Source organism: Camellia sinensis, chromosome 13 (assembly GCF_055761805.1).
Source record: "Camellia sinensis isolate YWXY chromosome 13, ASM5576180v1, whole genome shotgun sequence".
NCBI lineage: Eukaryota > Viridiplantae > Streptophyta > Magnoliopsida > Ericales > Theaceae > Camellia > Camellia sinensis.
Window position 1 is genome coordinate 91,301,459 of NC_138973.1, and position 23,038 is coordinate 91,324,496.

The 23,038-nt window shown below is 37.8% G+C and overlaps 1 protein-coding gene across 4 annotated transcripts in view; it reads left to right on the forward strand.

The window, feature by feature from the left end:
• Window positions 1-23,038, forward strand: part of LOC114312774 (Cyclin/Brf1-like TBP-binding protein) — a 33,577-nt gene that overhangs the window by 7,159 nt on the left and 3,380 nt on the right. For 2 of the 4 annotated variants that reach the window (XM_028259072.2, XM_082902836.1), the window contains exons 4-17: window positions 449-524; window positions 2,671-2,753; window positions 2,830-2,906; window positions 5,350-5,406; window positions 5,515-5,627; window positions 6,319-6,398; window positions 6,514-6,600; window positions 8,824-8,904; window positions 9,949-10,110; window positions 10,196-10,360; window positions 17,625-17,703; window positions 17,807-17,925; window positions 20,235-20,315; window positions 20,425-20,547. In XM_028259072.2, coding sequence (XP_028114873.2) covers window positions 449-524; window positions 2,671-2,753; window positions 2,830-2,906; window positions 5,350-5,406; window positions 5,515-5,627; window positions 6,319-6,398; window positions 6,514-6,600; window positions 8,824-8,904; window positions 9,949-10,110; window positions 10,196-10,360; window positions 17,625-17,703; window positions 17,807-17,925; window positions 20,235-20,315; window positions 20,425-20,547 — 1,383 coding nt within the window. The remainder of the gene's footprint in view (window positions 1-448; window positions 525-2,670; window positions 2,754-2,829; window positions 2,907-5,349; window positions 5,407-5,514; window positions 5,628-6,318; window positions 6,399-6,513; window positions 6,601-8,823; window positions 8,905-9,948; window positions 10,111-10,195; window positions 10,361-17,624; window positions 17,704-17,806; window positions 17,926-20,234; window positions 20,316-20,424; window positions 20,548-23,038) is intronic. The other 2 variants (XM_028259077.2, XM_082902837.1) reach the window with 1 other exon arrangement.

A 23,038-nucleotide genomic window follows, 5' to 3' on the forward strand; every position in this document is an offset into this window, starting at 1 on the left:
TAAATTGGATCAGGATTTTTATCTTGATAATTAGGGCTGGAAGTTTGACATTGTTAAAATTATAGCACCGTCACTGCGAGCAAAAACTTATCTATGTAGATTTTTTTTTTTTTTTTTTGGAAAAATACATAAAACAAAGTTAAAGGAAAGAAAACACACTAATGAAACTTTTGCATCTTCAAACCCAGGGTGAAGGAGCCCATCAACCATTATTTGTAATCAACATGTTTGCAATTTGTTTTTCCCATAAATTTTGAATTTCCTATAACAAATTTCCTTCTGAAAATAAATTTTAAAAACTTTTGCACGGGTTACAATAATGTTATGTACAATAGATTGTAGTTACTAATTTCATACATTGGAGTGCTTATACTTCTCGCTCGGCTATCTTTCTTTTTATATATATGTTTTTGCTACTAATGTACTAATAACTTTGATCTACATGCAGAGCCGTTTAGCGGGTAGTTTTGTCAAGAGTATTCAATCTGATTATTCAGAGTCATATAGAAGAACCCTAGACAAAGGTTTGGAGTTCTTCTTACATTTTCTTTTGTTTGTTTTTTTAATTGAATTGTTTGGTCCATTTTAAATTGAAAAAGGAAAGAAATGGCAAAAAAAGCCATGCATTTGTATAATACTAGTAATGATGAAATGATATAGAAGTAATCTATAGGATTGATGATTATACACATATCATGTTAAATGTATATAGAAAAATGATGCATGCATAGTGCATGATATGTATTTTAGGTGCTCATGTTGGTTGTTTTTGGCATTTCTCAAGAAATTTATTTGTAGATGTCTTTTAAGTCTTACTAAAGAATATTATAATTTTGGATAAGAGTCATGTTAATATCATAAGAGAACTTGTAGTTTGCTTGCCTTTTCCTTCTCTACAAAAAAAATATGCTCACTATATCATCACTATAGTGGCATTTGTTTTTGCCCTTTATGGCAGAGGGATCTTCATTGTTAAAGCCTTTCTCCCCTATGATTTGGATAGCTAATGCAAAATTGCCAATAGAGGCAAAGTTTTGAAATATTGGAGCTTGTAAAGTAGAACTTGAAATTGAAACGATGTGGTTATACCTAAAAAAGAAGAAGGAAAAAAGAGAGGATGTGCTAATATATTGCATAAAACATATTATATAGATTTTATGGACAAGTATTTTGAATCTTTTGCTAAGCACTTGGATGTTGCTGCCTTGGCTTGAGGCTAAGGCATTGCAAACGTTATTCTTGTCCAGCTTGGCTCTTTTGTGGCTATATGTCACTGGTCCGAGTGTCATGTCACTAGGTTGATATGTAGGGCCAGTCACTGGGAGGAGATGACATGATGATGATGTGGAGGTGATGTGGCTGAGTAACGTGGTGAGTGGGCTCATGTACACCTATAGGAGGCAAGGGAGCACCAATATTAAAATTTTAATACCAAGGTGTGGATGCAACTGTCAGGCTCATGGATTTTTATACTTTAATTCCTTAAAACTCGTCTGAGGTTTTTTTTCCCAACCAAGGGAGAATAATGCTGTCCACACAAGGCTTAATGAAGAGAAAAATCAAAGAGAAAATAAACTTTTGGACATTGGGAAAAAAAACTTTGGAAATTGCAATTATATCGCGGCAGACCCATTGAACTTATGCATCATTAAGTTTTCATTGCTAGTAGAGTCTTAATTTATGGCCATCTATATTAGTATTGTTTTGGTTACTTTTCTAGTTTATCTGGTATGTTTCATTGGCGGTGTTTGGGTAGAGGCATTTATGGCTTTTTGGGCTAAATTAGCACTAAAGACAAAATAGGATAAAATAATTAATAAGATAAAATGTCATATTCATAATCATTTCATTTTTTTTCTCACAAACATTACATATAACTACAAAAAATCCAACCCTCTTCCCAAGCACAACTATTTTAGCCAAGCTAAAATAGCCAACTACTAAAATAGTCTACTAAAATATCCAATTTCCCAAACGGGGCCGTAGTTTAAGTTTTATTTTATTTTATTTTTTTAGTGCTTTTGGACGTGCTGGAGTTATGGTTTCATGGGTCAAGTCCTGGTCATAAAAAAGGAAGTAACAATAAAATCTATTAAATTATAAATAAGAAAGTAACAATTAATAAATCCTTAATCTCCATCCAATTCCTTCTTGTTCCCCATCACCCAATTATTGCATGTGTAAAATAAGCACCCTAACCAGCCAAAACTGTAAAAGAAATTTCCATTTACTTTTCACAGCATCTGAACACTCCAAAAGTGCCTGATCAACCTTTTTTTAATCTTTTTTTGCCCAACTAGAACACCAAATGACTGCCCTATTTTTACACCATCACAAAGTTTAAATGCCACTTTTATTATGGTTTTGGTCACCATGACTAAAATCAGTCTTTAAAGAGTCCTGTCCATGCTGCCCCAAGACAGTTTTGGCATCAGATATTTTAGGAGTGTTATATACACTCACTGTAGTTCAGATTAAGTTACATTTTCAATGTAGAACTATTTCATACCATTTAAATATCAGTATCATATCAAATATCAACCTTGGGTATGTGTGTTTCATGTGCCTGAGTCTTGTATATTTGTTTGTATAGCATAACACGCAGCACATTATTGTACAAAGCTTGTTGCAGTTTCATTTTCTTTTGCTATTTGTTTTAATATGTTGCAGGGTCGTATAAAATCCGTGATTTGGCAGTAATGTTAGATATTGATGACACTAGTACAAAAACCCAAGCTATGGCATTTTATCAGGTTTGTTCTTGTAGTTTGATTCATTCTTCTTTTACTTTCTTTGAAATGACCAAGTTTGATTGTTTCAAAATTGTAGATAGCTGTTGAGCGTAGTTTTACTAAGGGGCGGAGAACTGACCAAGTTGCAGCAGCTTGCCTTTATATTGCATGCCGGTAAGTGGTTTTTTTTTCCAGCCAAAGTTCAAATTCATATTGACTGTCAACATAGTAATGTCATGGATAATTTTTTGTACTTCATTAATCTATTTCTTTTCCTTTGTATGCTGTTTAAACTTTTAAGTTTATGTTAAAAACCTTTGAGTGTGTTGAATGAGTGTGCCACTCGTCTTTCAAAAAGAACACCCTTTTTCTTCTAGGAAAAATATTAATGAACGGGACTGAGTATGAGAAGGACCCCATAGATCAATATGCATCAAAATCAAAGGTGTTTGAGAGATAAGATTGTACTACTACGTTTTGCTAGGCCACATACTTCATGCAAGAATTTATCAAAATCACCAATCTTGGCATATAAAGAAAAGAACAATCTTCTCAATGAATAATAGGTTGGATGGTGTTATCTTTAGTGCCTTTGATTCAAACAAGTCTATGTGTCAAACAAAATATAGATGTGTGGGTAATGGTGTGTTTAGTGTTCGGTTGTGGACCTTCCAAGAATCATGGTAGGTACTAAGATGCTGTGAGCACCAGAGGTGAAAGAGAGAGCTAAGGCAACCTTAGAGTGGAGAGAGAGAGAGAGACTCTGATGCATAAAGAAGCTCCATGTCTGCAAGATAAGCTTGGCTATAAGTCTGCTTATTGCATATGGAAGGGGAGACCCCTTTTCATAAGAGAGATGGGCCATGGACTCTCGTGATTTGTGCTGAGTACTTGTGATACACCTTACGAGATAGCAGTGGGTAGGTATGATGCACTTCCCAAGGTATGACATGACTTTGTCAACCTAGGTCTTTGTGTAGAGCCCTCTTTCTCATATCTAAGACTTTGTCATGGTGGAGCCACCTTAAGGTGTGAGCAAAGCAACTTTGATGATCACTCAACTCTAGCCACCAATCTACAAGTTCTTAGTGATCTCGTGCGGGGTCATAGGTTTCTTGGACATCTTATGATTGAGGGAGTTCTTACGCTTTGCTCTCGACCTAGGCAGGCTATACTGTGTTAGAGTGTCATTTTGGAGTTGGAGCTTTCACAAGGCAAAGTGATTGTCGAGTGGGCGAGGTGAGGCGCATGACACCAAGTAGTAGTGATGGTGGGTGAGCAGATAGTCATGGAGCGGAGTATCCACTTGCGGAGTGGGGGAAGTTGCTCTCGAAGTGGGGGATGTGCTCTCAAAATGGGAGTAATTTGCTACTCTTGGAGTGAGGATATTGGCTCGCAAAGCGTGGATGTGCTCGTAGAGTGAAGGTATCTCTGCTCGCAGAGCAAGGGTAGTGAGACAAGCAGATGGTTGCAAAGCTAGGGTCACCTATAGCACTTAGGTGAGGGAAGGTTCACGAGCCAATGGCAAATGCTTAGGTGAGCACCTACCGAAGCAAGGCTTATGCCTTGAGGTTGTGGAGTCCACTCCTTAGTAGTTGTATGACCAATCAAAAGTATTCAAATACCTACAACAGGCATCTAGTCATGCAGTTCCACTAAAATATTCACATTTGTCCACAATCCCTCCTACGAGAAAAATATCAAATACGTGCTCATATGAGGTAGTGTACATATATTTATTTTTTTATTAAGAACATTTTTGTACCACTATGATTGGAGTTTCGATATGTTGTTTTTGTCGTTGTCTTGCCTAATTTTTTGGTTGCATAGTGCGTGGCTGTTTTTTTTGAAATCTTTTGAAATTTATTTTTCATAATTTTCTTTTATAGTATAGCATACAAATATTCTAAAGCACATCTCTCTTTTCAAATTTGAATCTAGCATTTTAGAGAAACGAACTTATTGTCCCAACATTGTAGGGATATTTGTCGTCCACATTTTGAGATATGAAGACTTTAATGGCCGCATACTCTAGAAAAATCCTATAAACCAAAATTGTTGCGTAAAAACTTTTGATTTTCTACTGAGCCTGAAGGAATTGAGGCTGTCCTATGATCATATATGGTAGTGTGGGGCTTTAAATTTAGCATTATGGATAGCCAAGCTTAAGGTTTACGGGTGGGATAGAATTCTAATTTTTTTAAATTTTTTTAAGGCTGCCTTTGATAGGGCCGCGTGGGGAAGAAGGATTCATGTAGCCGACCCCATTTGATGGGACTTAAGGCTTGGCTTGGTTTGGTTTTGTAAGGCTGTTTTTGGTCTCAAATAAAATGAAAATTTTGCTAAATTTTCTGGACAGCAAGGAAAATTTGTTGTTTCTGGGCTATAATGGTAGGATAATTATGATTAGGGCTTTAGAATCAAAGGCTTAGGAATAAAATTAGGGATGAGTTGCACTAATTATTGCTTTCTTTAGAGTTATGTGCCGTTAATGATGTGTGTATGACCTTATTTGGTATTCTAATCTTACAGTATAATTGTATCTCATGTTAATTCTACCACATTTCATGAAGTCATTATTTACCAAGTAATGTAAGTTTATCCTGTTGTTTTGTAGGGACAATCGGAAACCATATCTACTTATTGATTTTTCCATTTGTTTGAGTATAAATGTGTAAGAAAGCACCTATTTCAGAGAGTACAACTTGATTCAAATGTCCTTGATTTAGGTTCCACTGTTTGCCTGTATGATTTATTGATGTTGTTATTTTAAATTTTGTAGGTATGTTCTTGGTGCCGTCTTTCTACAGCTTTGCAAACTGTTAAGTCTTCAAGAGCATCCTATAGTTCAAAAACCAGTTGATCCTAGCCTTTTTATTGATCGATTTACAAGTAGTAAGAGCCCGTATACCCTTTTACTTTTGTTGACAGTTTATTTTTTTTCACACTCAGAAAAATGCTGACAGGTTTGAGTTCTCTGTAGTCTTGATGTTCAATTTGGGTGAGAAATCTGACACGATTTAGCAATAACTAGCTTGAATTGGTTTGTCATTGTAAAGTAAAACATATTCTACTTTCTAGCTTGATGTATTTCTTGTAATGTTTTTTTGTGATGCAAGTTCATATACTATCCCACCTTAGCTTTAGAAATGTCAAGTAGTAGAATAATTATAATCCTTTTATTAGTGTTAACATGGTTAATTAGCATAAGGGTATACGGCCCTAACAATATGCCATCCAGTACATGTTTTCCCAAAACCTAGTGCCTTCTTTCCCCTTTCGCTACTGTGAACCACATAAATATTTTTTTTCAAACCGTTTTCCTCAAGATGATTTATTGAAGCACATATATCAGGTGAACATGAATTAGGTGCATGTTTGTCCCTCTAGAACCTAGTTAAAAGTCAACAAGAAAGTTTGGCACACATGAAAACATCTATGATGTAATTTGTTCATATAGGTTGTCACGTTCCTTGAGTTATGCAGTGAACATTATAATGCATTGTATGACTTGATGCATTTTATTCACTAGTCATGCATTTCTTTTATTACTTTTGCTCAATAATGTAATATTCTTTGCATGTAGAATTAGTGGGAGGAAATAATATGAAGGTCAGTAGAACTGCATTAAACATAATAGCCAGCATGAAGCGAGACTGGATGCAGGTTTGGCATTCTTCTTCTTTTTGCAGGAGATGAATCCTTTTTTTTCCCCCCTTCTCAAATGGTTCCTATTGGGTACTTGATGATTGTTTTGTAATCGTTCCATTTCGATTTTCAGACGGGCAGAAAACCTAGTGGGCTATGTGGTGCAGCAGTCTATATCTCCGCTCTTTCACATGGGCTCAAATGTTCAAAGTTGGACATTGTATGTGTAGCTTAACTTGATTTCTATTTTCCATTCTGCTCCTTTGTTAGATTGCTAGGAGATGTTTTTCATTTCATTTGTCCTTGAAATGTTTATTAGTTCATCATCTTAAATATCTTTTGTTGAACTGGCCTGCCATCTTTCCTCTCAATTGTTCCCTGTAAGTTGTGTAAAATGCCATGATATTCTTTTCACTTGCCAAGTCATTGTGGTCTGAAATTGGAACTAAAATTCCACACAAAGATTTATGTTTGGAGTGCTTGTTAAATTAGCAACTGATTGTGATGCTTTTGTGATAAAATGCCCATGCCCTTAATCACCTCTATGTCCTGTTTGCAAAGGCGCAAAAATTGTGTTGCTTCATTGGTATTGTTAGAGATTGTTGTTAGAAAAGACAAACATTTATATTGAAAAATGCCCATGCCCTTAATCTCCTCTATGTCCTGTTTGCAAACGCGCAAAAATTGTATTGCTTCATTGGTGTTGTTAGAGATTCTTGTTAGAAAAGACAAATTTTAGCTCATTCATTTATATTGAAAAATATTGCTTAAAAAGAAATGAAATTGCAAGAGTACCCCTTTAACGCATGATACTTAAAATCTCCTCTCAAGTAGGAGCATAGATATCTACCATGCACAGCTTGTTACATAACACATAGAACAACCCTTTTCACAAAGCCCAAGTATGCACATAACCTACTTGATTCTCTGTCTTAACATATTTCATGAGAGGACAAACCATATAGAAGTTGACTGTTCCCAAAGCCCAAGTATGAAAATGTTCACTTAGCTGGGCTTTAAGATCCCTAATGCCATTCTTGTCACTAAGTGATCATGATATTATAAACATACATGATGAGAATAACTTAACCCTTTCGCTGATGTTGAACAAACATTGAATGATCTGATGCTGCTAGTGTCCTTTCATACTCTCTCACCAATCACCATAGTACTGAGCTTGTCAAACCAGGCCCTTAAAGACTATTAGGCCACATAAATTGCTTTCTTTCGTCTACACACTTTCTTTGAATCCCTGAGCAACATGGCTTGGGGTTGCTTGATAAACACCTCTTCTTGAAGATTCCCATGGAGGAAAACATATTTTTTTTAACTTCCATCTGGTGAAGTGATCATATTTGGCAGCCACAGAAAACAAAACCAATAATCTACCCAAATGTTTGAGTGTATCCTTTTGCCACTGGTCAAACTTTAAGTCATTTAGTAGTCCCATCCCATCAGGTTGGTTCTTCATTATAAACCCACCAACCTTCTACAGATTGTTTGCTTGGAGTTAAAGATGTGAGTTCCCAAGTAAATTCTTAAGCAAAGGTGAACATTTGAATGACAAACAAAGGCAAAGGACAAAGGAGAGACAAAGGAACGATAACGTGGAGATAAATGAGAAAAAAAAGAAAAAAAGAAAAAAATCTGGATTGGATGAAGTGTGCACGATCGAGTATCTTTCCTAAGACCAGTATGATCCTTGGAAGGGTGACCATCTAAAGATTGTGGAGCTTCACATTGTGAGATGGTGGAGCTGGTGGTGTATGTTCAGTATTAAGTTTGAGAGATGGAAGACTTTTCTACAGCAGGTAGAAGTACATATGGGCTTGTACCTTTTCAGGGTACAGATAGGAAGGAGAGGTGGTGGTGCACCTGGCAGAAGGTTTAAAAGGGCTTGGTAAATTTCTTGCACTCCATTTTAAGGTATTCTCAAGCTGTTAATAGCAATCAAAGCAAAAACAAGGCAAGAGAAGGATGGTATGGCTGTGAAGCAGAGTGGGGGAAGCAAAGCTAGATGTGGAAGGGATTTAAAAAAATTTAGTTAGCACTATCAATTATGATGAAGAAAGAAGGGTTTGGAGTGGAGGGGCTTGATGGTGGCTGCCTGGATAGGTCTCTTTAACCTTTATGAGGTTTTGAGCCGATGTAGGGGTTTTTTCATTTATTTGTATTTTTATTGTTGTTTTGCTTTGTACTTGGGTGGTGTCCCCCTTTTACCTTTTTAATTACATTTCAATTACTTATAAAAGAATTTTTTTTGGTCATCAATTTAGTTAAATTTGTTAGCATCAAATAACTTGATCAAAATTGACTGTTTCTTTTCTTGATCAAGTTTCTTCCATTATCATATGTGACTTTCATGTTGCTTCTACTTGATGTTTGGATAAATTTTCCATGAGTCAATTTCTACTAAAATGTTTGGTGCATACTATTGTTCCAGGTGAAAGTTGTTCATGTATGTGAAGCAACATTGACAAAACGATTGATTGAATTTGAGAATACAAATTCTGGGAGCTTAACAGTAAGTGCCGCATCAATTACAAAATAATCTACAAGCACATGTCTATAAAGAGCATTACGATTCCAACAGATTTAATAATTGAATGAAGTCATTCTGTCAGTTTTGATGCTCATATGGGTAACCTGGGCCCACAGTGGGATATTGTTGCCACATCTGACATATAATTAGGCACAACGGCAAGTTACAGCTGTAGCCTTGTAAAATGTGACATGTGCCTATTATTTTGGACTCTTGATGGGCTTGAGATGCCCAAAGTGCACGTCTCATAATTGTGTGTAGGAAAAGTTTTCTATGCTTTTGTTGTTCATACCTGTATATATAATATCCTACAAAACAAAATGTTAAGATAACTGATGGCTATGTATAGGAAACAGTTCTCTAGCTTATCCATCTTGGGATCATAAAATGACTATAACAGGCTTATACAAAGTTATTGTTGATACCTGAAGATCAAAGAAAGAGAACTAACCTTAAAGGCGATTTATTGACCCAACTTATGTCTTATTATAAAAAATAAAAGGTCAGTCATTATTTACTGAGAATTTACATAGTTAACGCTCTTTCTTTGCTTCATGGATACTTTTAAGGAATAGCCTTCACTATATTGTACACTGTGTCCTAACACTCCGTCAGGCCTGGCCATATGCTGCAGATGCTGCTGATATGTCGTCAGTTTAGAATGATTTTTCCTGCCAGCATAGGTGAAACATGATTTTTATACTGGTCTGGACATTTTATTTTATTTTGGTATAGCTAACAAATTCAGTTGTACTTGGGGAGAAAAAAAGAGCAAAGATATAGTGGAAGAGTGATGGTGCTGGCCGTAGTAGTATTTGTTAATATAGTCATATAATGTGTTTTGATCTTCTACTTCCAAGGCACTCAATTCTAGTGTAGAAATTTAAATAAATTAAACAAAATTTTATGGGACAAACATACACATCTTGTTCAAAAAAACATACATGCATGTCTGTATATATATATGTAATTTTTTTTTGTGTTATTGATAATTTACTTATTTGTTGAAATTCTCTGCTGTGCTAGATTGAAGAGCTCAATAAGAAAGCTCAGGAGCTTGACAAGGAGGATCATTTGTGCAAACTGTCAGAAGCTAATTCCCAAAATTCTAAGACAATGGAAGTGCTATGCAAACACAAGGACAGAAAGCCTCATTTTGCTGGACTGTGTGAAAGTTGTTGTAAAGAAGTAACTCCTCTTTCCTTTTCTATCATCTCCTTTTTCATGACTCCACTTTTCTGCATTTGCTTCATGCTTGTGTTGGTGTTGGTAGTTCATCGAACTTTCTGGGGGACTCCATGGAGGAGCAGAACCTCCTGCGTTCCAGCTTGCTGAAAGGGTGAGATTAGCTGAAGCATCTTCTGAGAAGGTTAAGGATCCAGGTTTCATCTTAAAGCCCCACCAAAGCAAAAGCAGTCATGACGATAATGATGAAATGGTCAGTACTGGTTGTTTCTGCTACCTTCATAATTATCAGTTCTTTCTATTTTGACAGGTAATGGGATGTCCTAACAGAAAGAAGGAATAACACCCTATTTAAAGGAACTATTTTCAAACTTTACTTGATTTGAGCAGCTGGCAATTAACAAAGAAGTTGAACATATTTATTGGCTTCTAGTCCATTTTCCTGATTTGGACTACATTAAATCTATTCCATATCCACATAATTTTTTGTACTGACTTGAAAATTTTGCTTGAATTGGCTATACTTGGAATTTGTTTGAAGTACAGTGAAATTCAATGAAAATGCATGTTTTATTTAAAAGTATATAGTCAGTGCTTATTGTCATTTGTCAGTGTATTTGGATGGTTGTACCTATCTTCTTTTGTCCATCTGGTATTGAGCTTTTCTCTCTCATTGTGCTTCTCTCTTTGAAAGTACAAAGAAATTTTATGAAAATACATGTATTGTTAAAACCTATCACCTACTTCACCCACTTAAACCTACTCCACTAAACCTAACCCACTACACCTCACCTACTCCACTAAACCTAACCCACTACACCACTACCACCTCACCTACTCCACTAAACCTAACCCACTACACCACTACCACCTCCACTTCACCTACTCCTTACCTACTACACACTCACCCTCTTCTATATATAGGAATCATGAATCATTGTAATAGAAATCAATATAAATCAATCAATAATACAATTCTCTATTTCTCTTTATACATTAAATTTCTACATGGTATCAGAGCAAGGTTAAGACCTTAGTATTTCTCGCTTCACCGGCGGGCGGCAATCTCGCCTTGGCCGCCCGCCGGACCTCAACCTAGTCCGCTAAAATTCTCTACACAACCCTCACTTCTTCTCTCTCCTCCAAACCCAAGACCCAAAATTGGATCTGACCAAGACCTCTTTCTTGGACCAGTCTCTCTTGGGGTCAAATGACTTCTTCTCAATCCCCTTCCCATGACTTGCACCTTGCAAGAAAAGGAGACCTCCCAGAAGATCATTATCCAAAATTTACTGAAATGATACACAGCAACACCACATCATCATCAAGCATAGAAGATTTGCACTTACAACAACAGGCGACAAGCTACGCGACAAATGAGCAGAGAGATTTGAATGATCTCAGTGAGAAGCTCTTGCTCAGAAACTCTTCAGGTTGTCAGATCAATGGGATTCAACTTCCAGCCGGAGAATTCTACTCCGGTGGTGGCGGTGGGGCGACTGTAGCACCACCTAGTAGAGGGAACTTCAGCCAGATTTTTCCCACCATAAATATTTCAACTTGAATCGACCGTCTTCGGCGATTTCAAGCTCCATGGACATGCAAATGTAGGCTTTGGATCTCTTCACTTCTGGTAGATTTTCAGGTGCAGAAGAAGTGCCCCGGAAAAGGCTTTCTCCCTTGGTTCAAGTTCATTTATAGTCAGGAGGAAATCCGTCAGTTAAATATGAAACCATTCATAGAGGAAGCCGTGCTACAGGTTTGCCATTGGAGTTTCAAACTGTTTACATCAGGTTTCTCATGATAATCTTGGACTTTACAAAGACAGCCCACACTCACACACACACCCACGGGATTTGACAGACACACATGCACCCACTCCACTTTCTCTTATTTTAATATATCTCTATATATATATATATATCTATGTTTATTTTATATATATATACATCTCCCTTTCTTTATTTTTTTCATTCTTTCCACACACTCATGTTCCCCACTCAATTTTTTTTTACTCCATCATTCCACCGCCCACTTCATACCTATTTATTATTATTATTATTATTATTATTATTATTATTATTATTGTTTATTCTACTTTTTGACAGGTTATTATTGACACTACCAACCCATCATTCCACCGCCCACTGCATACCTATTTTATTTTTATTATTATTATTATTATTATTATTATTATTATTCTTCTTCTTATTAAAAAAAAAAAAAAAAAAAAAAAAAACCAAACACCATTGCAAACAATTTACAAATTTGCACCACCACTCATATTTTATTCATCTCAGGGCACAACCCCGATCACACTTTTACACAAAAAAAAAAAAAAAAAAAAAAAAAAACCACATCCACCGGCGGGATTTTTTCTTCTCTACTCTGCCGCAGGTCTCTTCTTCTTTCCTCCATCCTGGGCGGCCCTTGACGGTGCTGCCTCCGTGTTGCTTCCTAGACCACCAAGCAAGTTGCCTCCTCCCTGCTCCTCCACTCCAGCATATGGTGGACCTCCAAATCGGAACATCACGGTGGCCTTCCGCTTCAGCTCCTTGTTTTCTGCCTTTAGCACACTCATCTCTGCTCGCGCATCCTTATACATGCGTTGGAGCAGAGCCAGTTGGGCGTTTAACTGCTGCACCTCATTTGTCCTACTCTGCAGCCGGTTCGACAAATTTGTGACCGCCGTCATGGTTTCCACACATGACTTCAAAGTATACTGATTGGCCTCCACATCCGACTGCACTGCCATTCTTTGCTCCACCGACCGCATCGGAAAGTTCAACGGAGCAAACTCCGGGGCGCTTGGTTGAGGTTCCAGTGCCACCGCACCAGTTCTCTCTCTTGTTGACTCGTTGAGGTCGGGAAAGAGGGTGAACAGCCCGCGGGAAGACGAAGCCATTTTTCTGGGCTACAAAGTGTTCCACAGTTTCTCTCTCCGCAGAGGCAGAGTTTTTTTCAGAGAAGGGTTGGTTTCAAAGGTTTCAGAATGGTATGCCTCAGCCTCAGCCTTCGTCTTGGTTAAATAACCAAGGCAGCCACGCGTATCGCGCGCCACTTGACGCCAGACGACAAACGGGCGCGCCAACCAAGACACTCACGTGCCTCGCCATCATGTCCGGCACACCTTTTGATGAATTGGGCACGCCTTTTGATGGCACGCCTTTTGAAAAATTGGGCACACCTTTTGAGGGTGCAACTTCTACAAGGGTCCGACAAGACTCTGTAAACTGTCCCGACATTGATTCCGGTTAGTTTCTACAAGGGTCCGACAAGACTCTGTAAACTGTCCCGACATAGATTCCGGTTAGTTTCTACAAGGGTCCGACAAGACTCTGTAAACTGTCCCGACATTGATTCCGGTTAGCTCCTTCATGGGTCCGACAAGACTCTGTAAACTGTCCCGACATTGATTCCGGTTAGTTTCTACAAGGGTCCAGCAAGACTCCGTAAACTGTCACAACAACTGTCACAACATTGTCTTCTACATCGGTCTGACACAACCATCCAGTGTCCTCTACAACGTTATGACACCACCATACAGTGTCTTCACCATCGGTCTGACACGACCATACAGTGTCTCCTATCCTCTTTTCTTTTATGTATTCGTCTATTTTCTTGTTTTGTTACTCTCTTCAAACTCAAGTTGGCTAGTTCCTATCCCCCTTGAGTTTGCGGGGGGCTGTTAAAACCTATCACCTACTTCACCCACTTAAACCTACTCCACTAAACCTAACCCACTACACCTCACCTACTCCACTAAACCTAACCCACTACACCACTACCACCTCACCTACTCCACTAAACCTAACCCACTACACCACTACCACCTCCACTTCACCTACTCCTTACCTACTACACACTCACCCTCTTCTATATATAGGAATCATGAATCATTGTAATAGAAATCAATATAAATCAATCAATAATACAATTCTCTATTTCTCTTTATACATTAAATTTCTACATGTATCAAATTTAAAAGCATGTAGTTGGGGAGCTCGTTCTCTCATTCTTTTCAAATTCCAGTTACACTCACCTGTTTGACTAGTTCGATCTGAGATCCTCCTTCATTTATTTGAAGGAAGCACAGATTCGCCGGTAGGTATATATGGAGCCCCGGATAATGCTTCATGTGAATTATCAACGTTTGTGGATGGCTATACCTATATTCTTCAATGCTTCTCTCTCTCTCTCTCTCTCTCTCTCTCTCTTAGTGGTTGTACTTATTCTGTTAGAATTTACCATAAACCTACCACCACTACCACCTCACCTACTCCACTAAACCTAACCCACTACACCACTACCACCTCCACTTCACCTACTCTCTACCTACTCCCAAACACACTCCTATATAATATGAATCCTTGTAATTGTAATAAAAACAACATATCAAAAATACATCAATCAATAATACATATATTTTAACATGGTATCAGAGCTATAAGATTTAAGCCTGTATTTCTTTGTCACCGGCGGGCAGCCGGCCGGCAACTTTGCCTTTGCTGCCCGCTGGAATTTTCTATACATCCCTCTCAATTCTCTCTCTCTCTCTCTCTCGGTTAGTATCTTCAAAGAGCTAAAATCTCTGTATCAACACACACTCTCTTCTTTGTCAATAACTCTCACCTGTATGTTTGTGCACAGAGAGTTTTGAGATCATTCAACAAGAAACTTAATTAGCTTTTTTTATCTAAACACAGAGAAAAGCTTATTCTATTCTGTGTTTGTCTCTTTTTGTTTTTCAAAAACAAAGATGGGTGAGAACAACACTGCTACCACGAACCAGAATCATCTTACCCACCATGCTATGGACATCTCTGCCGGCGGCTCTAAATGCTTCGATGACGATGGCCGCCTCAAACGGACAGGGACTGTTTGGACAGCAAGTGCTCACATAATAACAGCTGTGATTGGGTCTGGAGTGTTGTCCTTGGTTTGGGCCACTGCTCAGTTAGGATGGGTTGCTGGTCCAACCGTGATGTTCTTGTTCTCCTTTGTCACTTACTACACTTCCACTCTCCTCGCCGCCTGTTACCGCTCCGGTGACCCCGACACCGGCAAGCGACACTACATGGACGCTGTCCACGGCAACCTTGGTGGCTTTCAAGTCAAGATTTCTTGGCTTTCAATTGTTGCCGCGGTCATGTCCTTTACCTACTCTTCGATTGGTCTCGGTCTTGGAATCGGCAAAGTTGCAGAGCATAGGAAATTTAAGGGAAGTGGAATTTGGCCCACGGTTTTGATCCAAACCAGCACATGGTTTTTTTCCGCTGAAGTACACCATTCTGGCATGATGTTTTGATAATATATATAGTTTATATATATCCGGCAATAGTGGATTCTCACTTGGTGGGGCCATAGCTTTAGTGGAGTTCAAGGTGTCATTTGGCCCACAGTTTTGATCACAACCCGCATATAGTTTCCCAGACGCACAGAGATGCTCCACTTTTGCACAGAGCTGCTTCACTTTTTCAACCCAGACACCAACTTTTGTCTCCCTCTTTTCGTTTCTTTTTATTTTTATATTATTCACCCACTCTTCTTTTATTTCACATATCACCCTCTCTACCACTTTCTTTTATTTTCTATTTATATATCTACATATTTTTTTTATTTACCTCCACATACGAGCTCACAGATTCACCCACCTCTGCTTTTTCAACTCTTTATTTTATTTTATTTCATTTCCCACACTGATATTTTTCATATAATCCATCTCCCAATATTTTTTATCTATTTTCTTTATCCCTTGTTTTCTTTCCTTTTATTTTTATTTTTACACAAAAAAAAAAAAAAAAAACAAAAAAGGAAGAAGACGAACTGCACACCAAACTCTTTTTATTCATATCAGGGGATCAACCCCGATCACAATTTTACACAAAAAAAAAAAAAAAAAAAAAACAGAACAACCACCTCCACAGGCAGGATTTTCTTCTCTACTCTGCCGCCGGTCTCTTCTTCTTGCCTCCTTCCTGAGCGGCCCTTGACGGTGCTGCCTCCGTGTTTTCCACGCCACCGAGCACGTTCACTCCCCCATACTCCTCCACTGCAGCATATGGCGGACCTCCAAATCGGAACATCACGGTGGCCTTCCGCTTCAGCTCCTTGTTTTCCGCCTTTAGCACACTTATCTCTTCTCGCGCATCCTTATACATGCGTTGGAGCAGAGCTAGTTGGGCGTTTAGCTGCTGCACCTCATTTGTCCTGCTCTGCAGCCGGTGCGACAAGTTTGTGACCGCAGTCATGGTTTCCACACATGATTTCAGAGTATACTGATTGGCCTCAATATCAGTTTGCACCGCCATTTTTTGCTCCACCGACCGCATCGGAAAGTTCAACGGAGCAAACACAGAGGTGTTTGGTTGAGGTTCACTGGCCACCGCACCAGTTATTTCTCTTGTGGAATCATTCAGTTCTGGAAAGAGCGTAAGCAGCCCACGGGAAGAGGAGGCCATGTTCTGGTTAGCTGGACGGGACGAAGAGGCCATGTTATGGGTTGCTGAGTGTTTCAGAGAAGGGTTGGTTACAGAGTGTTTCAGACTGCAAAGGTTCAGAGGTTTCAGACTGGTTTGTTATGCTTTCCAGCCTCAGCCTACGCTTCGATTTATAAAGACCCTGACGAAGAGGCAGAAACGCGTATCATGCGCCGCTCGGCGCTAGACGACAACCTGGGCGCGCAAGCCAAGTCACGCGCCTCGCCATCATGTCCGGTACACCTTTTGATAAAATGGGCACGCCTTTTGATGGCACGCCTTTTGACAAATTGGGCACACCTTTTGAGGGTGCGACTTTTTAAGGGTCCGACAAGACTCTGTAAACTGTCCCGACATTGATTCCGGTTAGCTCCTTTATGGGTCCGACAAGACTCTGTAAACTGTCCCGACATTGATTCCGGTTAGTTTCTACAAGGGTCCAGCAAAACTCCGTAAACTGTCACAATAGTGTCTGTTACAACGGTCCGACATGACCCCGTAAACTGTCTTCTACATCGGTCCGACATGACCCCATAAACTGTCTTCTACATCGGTCTGACACGACCACACAGTGTCTGCTACAACGGTCCGACATGACCCCATAAACTGTCTTCTACATGGTTATGACACCCCCATACAGTGTCCTCTACAATGTTATGACACCACCATCCAGTGTCTTCACCAATGGTCTGACACGACCATACAGTGTCTCTTATCCTTTTTTATTTTTATGTATTTTCTTGTTTTGTTCCTCTCTTCAAACTCAAGTTGGTTAGTTTCTATCCTCCTTGAGTTTGCGGGGGGCTGTTAGAATTTACCATAAACCTACCACCACTACCACCTCACCTACTCCACTAAACCTAACCCACTACACCACTACCACCTCCACTTCACCTACTCTCCACCTACTCCCAAACACACTCCTATATAATAGGAATCCTTGTAATTGTAATAAAAACAACATATCAAAAATACATCAATCAATAATACATATATTTTAACATATTCTGTCTTTGATGCTGTTTGTCTGTTGTTTAGGAAGTGGAACATTTCACTGAAGCCAACCAAAATGTAATTGAAGCTGAGACAGCAGACTTCACAGAGCCTGCTAGTGCTTGTAAGCCCTATATTATTTTATATGAACTGTCTTCTTAATGTTGCAGTCGTGCATTCATTGTGGGGAATTCTTGAGTACTTCTGTACATATTTTTTTGTTTCAGCTGCATCTGTTGGAGATCAGGCCACAACTAATGATGCCTCTGACATGTTCCAAAAATCTAATGACATGAATAATAATGCTGATGAGCCAGAAAGCCTTTCTGATATTGATGATGTTGAGGTACGCAGTTCAATTGCATTAGCATTTGTTTGCGTAGTTAAGCTCTAGTACAAAGTATTGTTTTATCCTTTCCTCATACAAAGAAAAAAAAAATGCTATGAAGCAATAAGTTTCAAGATGTTTTGGAGCCAGAATATGTTGGTTCAGTGTTTTGGCATCGTCCCGAATATTTGGCATAAAAAATGCATGCATCCTGTTATAGAATTAGATGAAAATGCATGCATTCATATACCTCTAATCAGATGAAAATCTTTTCTCTCACTATTTTTATTTAAGCCTTTTTTGACCAGTTATTTCTTTCTTTCCCTGGTTGTGCTGATACTATTCTCTAGTAATTAAACACCAACACAAGAAATTCTAAATGCCTTAGGACTGCATCCTTCTTGTCAAGTCTACAAAATTTTCCAGAAACTTAGGCTCCGTTTGGTGGAGTTTTCAAAATCTAGTTCCACACTCACTTTTGAGTGTGGTGTTTGTTTAGGGTTTTTAAATCATAATTCTACACTCATTTCTCAAAACTCAATTCAAAACATAATCATTACTTTTCAAAACTCATAACAAAACACATAATTCAAAACTCTTTTCAAAACTCCATTCAAATCAATATTTTAAAAATATTTTAATTTTGTTAAGAGTTTAAATATTTTAATATTTAAATATGTTACGATTTTTTATTTTTTTATTTTTTTTAATTTTTTAAATATTACGATTTTAATTTTTTAAATTTTTAAATATTTTATAAAAATAAATTCAAACTCTATTTTATAAAAATATTTTTAAATATTTTAATTTTTTTGTTATGTATTTAGTTACGATTTGAGTGTAGAGTTGTGAAAGTAATATGGAGTTTCGAGTTATGTGTTTGCTTATAAGTTTTAAAAATAATTTTTTAATTGAGTTTTGTTTTATGTGTTTGGTTACGATTTAAGTGTAGAGTTGTTTTTAAATTTAAAATATTAAAAATTTAAATTATTTTAATTTTTTAAATATTTAAATTATTTAAATTTTTACGATTTAAAATTTTTGAATATTTATTTTAATTTTTTACTTATTAAATTTTTTAGATTATTTAAATTATTTAAATATTTATGATTTAAATTTTTTGAATATTTATTTTGAAAAAAAATTATTTCCTTTGTAGTATTTTCAATTAAAAAATTGATTAATGTTATTTTTTGTTAATAATAAATTTTTTTAATTGAATTTTAAAAAGAGTTTGGTTATGAGTGTTGATCAAAATTTTCAATAATGTGAAAGTAACGTGTTTTGTTATGAGTTATAACAATTTGAATTAAGTTTTGAAAACTCTTTTCAAAACTCATAACCAAACAAATTTTCTTACTTCACATGTCAAATCAAACTTTCAAAACTTAATTCTACACTCAATTCCACACTCAATTCAACACTTTATTCAAAAACCATAACCAAACAAATTTTCTACACTCAAATCATAATTCTAAAACACACAAACTCAAAATACATCTCATACTCTCAAATCATAGTTACAAAGCTCTACCAAACGGAGCCTTAATTTTTTAGAAGTTACGGGTCTAGTTTGTCCTTCTGTTCTTGTATTAAAGTTTTCATGCACAATCTGTAGAAAACATCTATGAGCACTGAACCCATGACCAAAGTAGAGTGGCAATTTGAAAGTTGGGTCATGGGTTCAGTGCTCATAGATGTTTTCTTTACTTCTTGAAAATATACCAAAGTTAGCTGTCTTCGTGATAGTAACATAACCGGCATAGCAACTTGATTATTGCTTGATCTTTCAGCTGGCCTTTATTTGTGGGCAACATGTCATGTCCACTTCAATCACTTGGAAGTGAAACAGTATAATTTGTTGCGAACTTGCAATACCAAATGAAACAGCTAGCTGATAGAATGAAAGATTGAAGAAAAACTTTTGCTGCATAACAGCAAAGAGAGACTTAGCTGTTCAGGGAAGAAAAATAGCAACTAGTGTAATTTTCTAGCTAAATGAAGCCTTGCCATTAAAAAGTTGTTGGAATCAACTGGCTCGTGTGTTGTATATATATCTTACGTTCCTATAAGGAACTCTCAAGCACCTAACTGAATATTTTTGTATCTGAAGAATGTACATGTATAGGTGTGACATTATTTTGTCTAATTGCTTTTGGCACTTTATGGTCTAATGAGTTTGTTTTTTAGTTTGGGAGTTGGTTGTGAACCTCGCTTTATTTTGACGTTCCATTGATGAATTCTTCCACGTTTTCACAATTTTATTGTTGCTTTTGGTGTTTTTATGTTCTTATTGTGTGTATTTCTAACAATATTTTGTGGCATAGGTAAATGGCTACCTTAACAATGAAGAGGAGAGTTACTATAAGAAGATCATATGGGAAGAAATGAACAAAGAATATCTCCAGGTGATAGATTTGTCTACTTATTTGGATAGCCTTTTGGGATACATACAATATGTACTTTGGAAGTAGACCTTATTGGTGGTTGATAATACTGATCTGCATAGTTTTCCAGGAACAAGCAGCAAAGGAAGCAGCTATTGCCGCTTTAAAGGAAGTTACTGGGGGTTCAGATGATATGCGCACTGCACAAGAACTTGCTGCAGCAGCTAGAGCTGCTGTAGCCAAATCAAGGGAGGTACATATCCACGTCTTCTTCTTCTTCTTTTTAATTTTATTATTTATTTATTTTAATTTTTTTACTAAGCACTTTTTGACTAACAGCCCTTAGGTTTCTAATAACAATTACAAAGACATCCCTCAAGTTTTTGACAATTACACTTTTCTACTGTCAGAAACTGCCATGGAACCTATGATTTTACTATTTTTTCCTCACAATTATCAACAATTTGCCACGTGGAAGATGACTGACACTTCATAAACAATGGTTCTACAATGTGGTTTTTTAATGTTGGAAATTGTATCTCAAATAGTAACCACCATTTTTCCATGAGTTAATTTTTTAACATATGAAGAGGTTGTAAAATCAACATATAAATAGAGCAAACAACGCAACTGATATACCCACATACACACACTGACACGTGTTTCTTTGTGACAAAATGATTATCACCATGTGACAGTTTATGTTTGCGTTTTTGTTTGGTCTAATGGTATATGTTAAAACCTATCACCTACTTCACCCACTTAAACCTACTCCACTAAGCCTAACCCACTACACCACTACCACCTCACCTACTCCCCACTACACTATTACCACCTCCACTTCACCTACTCCTTACCTACTACACACTCACCCTCTTCTATATATAGGAATCATGAATCATTGTAATATATCAATAAACATCAATCAATAATACATAAATTTTTACATGGTATCAGAGTAAGGTTAAGACCTTAGTATTTCTCGCTTCACCGGCGGGCGGCAACCTCGCCTTGGCCGCCCGCCGGACCTCAACCTATTCCGCTTATTTTCTACACATACCTTGACTTCTTCAACATTTTCTTACACCCCTCCTCCGCTATGTCGGCGGCGGCACCCGCATCATCGTCTAGCCTCTATCGCCGTTCACCTTGCCTCTCACATATCCGTGGTTGTACTCTTACTCGTCGTCGTCGTTGGCGTTTCTGGCGCTGCTTTTCTGCTCGTCACTGCTGTTTTTTTTTCCCGATTTGCTCTCTCTCTCTTAGCCATGGATTTGGGTGTGGGGTGTAGAGCTGTGGCTCTGTTGTTGGTAGCCATGTTTGCTGGCTTGAAGGTTTCAATGGCAGCAGTGTACAAGGTTGGGGACTCCGTTGGTTGAACCATCATTGGGAATATTGATTACAAGGCCTGGGCTGCTTCCAAGACGTTTCATGTTGGAGATGTCATCATTTTCGAATACAATTTTCAATGTCACGTGTTGCAAGTGCCCCACAAAGAATACCAAGCCTGCAGAAGTGTAAGACAGTAACATGCATCTTCACATACAGCTTGGGTAATGTGTAACTATCAAAAGCACAAGCTTCTTGGACATCCCTCTCTCTCTCTCTCCATGGACCCAACATCATCATCATGCACCCACTCTATCTCCCTCTCTCTCATCTTTTCCCACTTTCAAACCCACTTTAATCATATCTCTCCTTTCTCTTAATTTATTTCATCCACGTTCTTTCACCCTTTTCTTTTATTTTAATATATATATATATATATATTTTATTATAATATATTTTCCCTATCCCTTGTTAGTAAGCATCACCCGTTTTCCATTCTCTTATTATTATTTATTTTATATTCCACCAAAAAAAAAAAAAAAAAAATCACACTGCTGTTTTTCTTATCACCCATCCACAAATATTTTTCTCTATTTTCTTTATCCATTATTTTCTTTTATTTTATTTTTCTTATTAAACAAAACAACACCACAAAATAACACCAACAACATTCCACAACCTTGTCATTTTATTCATATCAGGGGATCAACCCCGATCACACTTTTACAAAAAAAAAAAAACACACACACAAACAAAAACAAAACTACCACACCCACAGTGGGATTTTTCTTCTCTACTCAGCCGCCGGTCTTTTCTTCTTGCCTCCGTCCTGGGTGGTCCTTGCCGGTGTTGCCTCCATGCTTCCTAGACCACCAAGCAAGTTGCCTCCTCCCTGCTCCTCCACTACAGTATACGGTGGACCTCCAAATCGGAACATCACGGTGGCCTTCCGCTTCAGCTCCTTATTTTCCGCCTTTAGCACACTTAACTCTGCTCGCGCATCCTTATACATGCGTTGGAGCAGAGCCAGTTGGGCGTTTAATTGCTGCACCTCATTTGTCCTACTCTGCAGCCGGTTCGACAAATTTGTAACCGCAGTCATGGTTTCCACACATGACTTCAATGTATACTGATTGGCCTCCACATCCGACTGCACTGCCATTCTTTGCTCCACCGACCGCATCGGAAAGTTCAACGGAGCAAAACCAGAGGTGTTTGGTTGAGGTTCACGGGCCTCCGCACCAGTTATCTCTCTTGTTGACTCGTTGAGGTCGGGAAAGAGAGTGAGTAGACCACGGGATGAAGAGGCCATATTCTGGGTAGCTGAACGGGAAGAAGAGGCCATGTTTTTTGGGTTGCTGAGTGTTTCAGCGAAATAGCAATTTCAGACTGATAATGTTCGGAAGGGGAGTGTT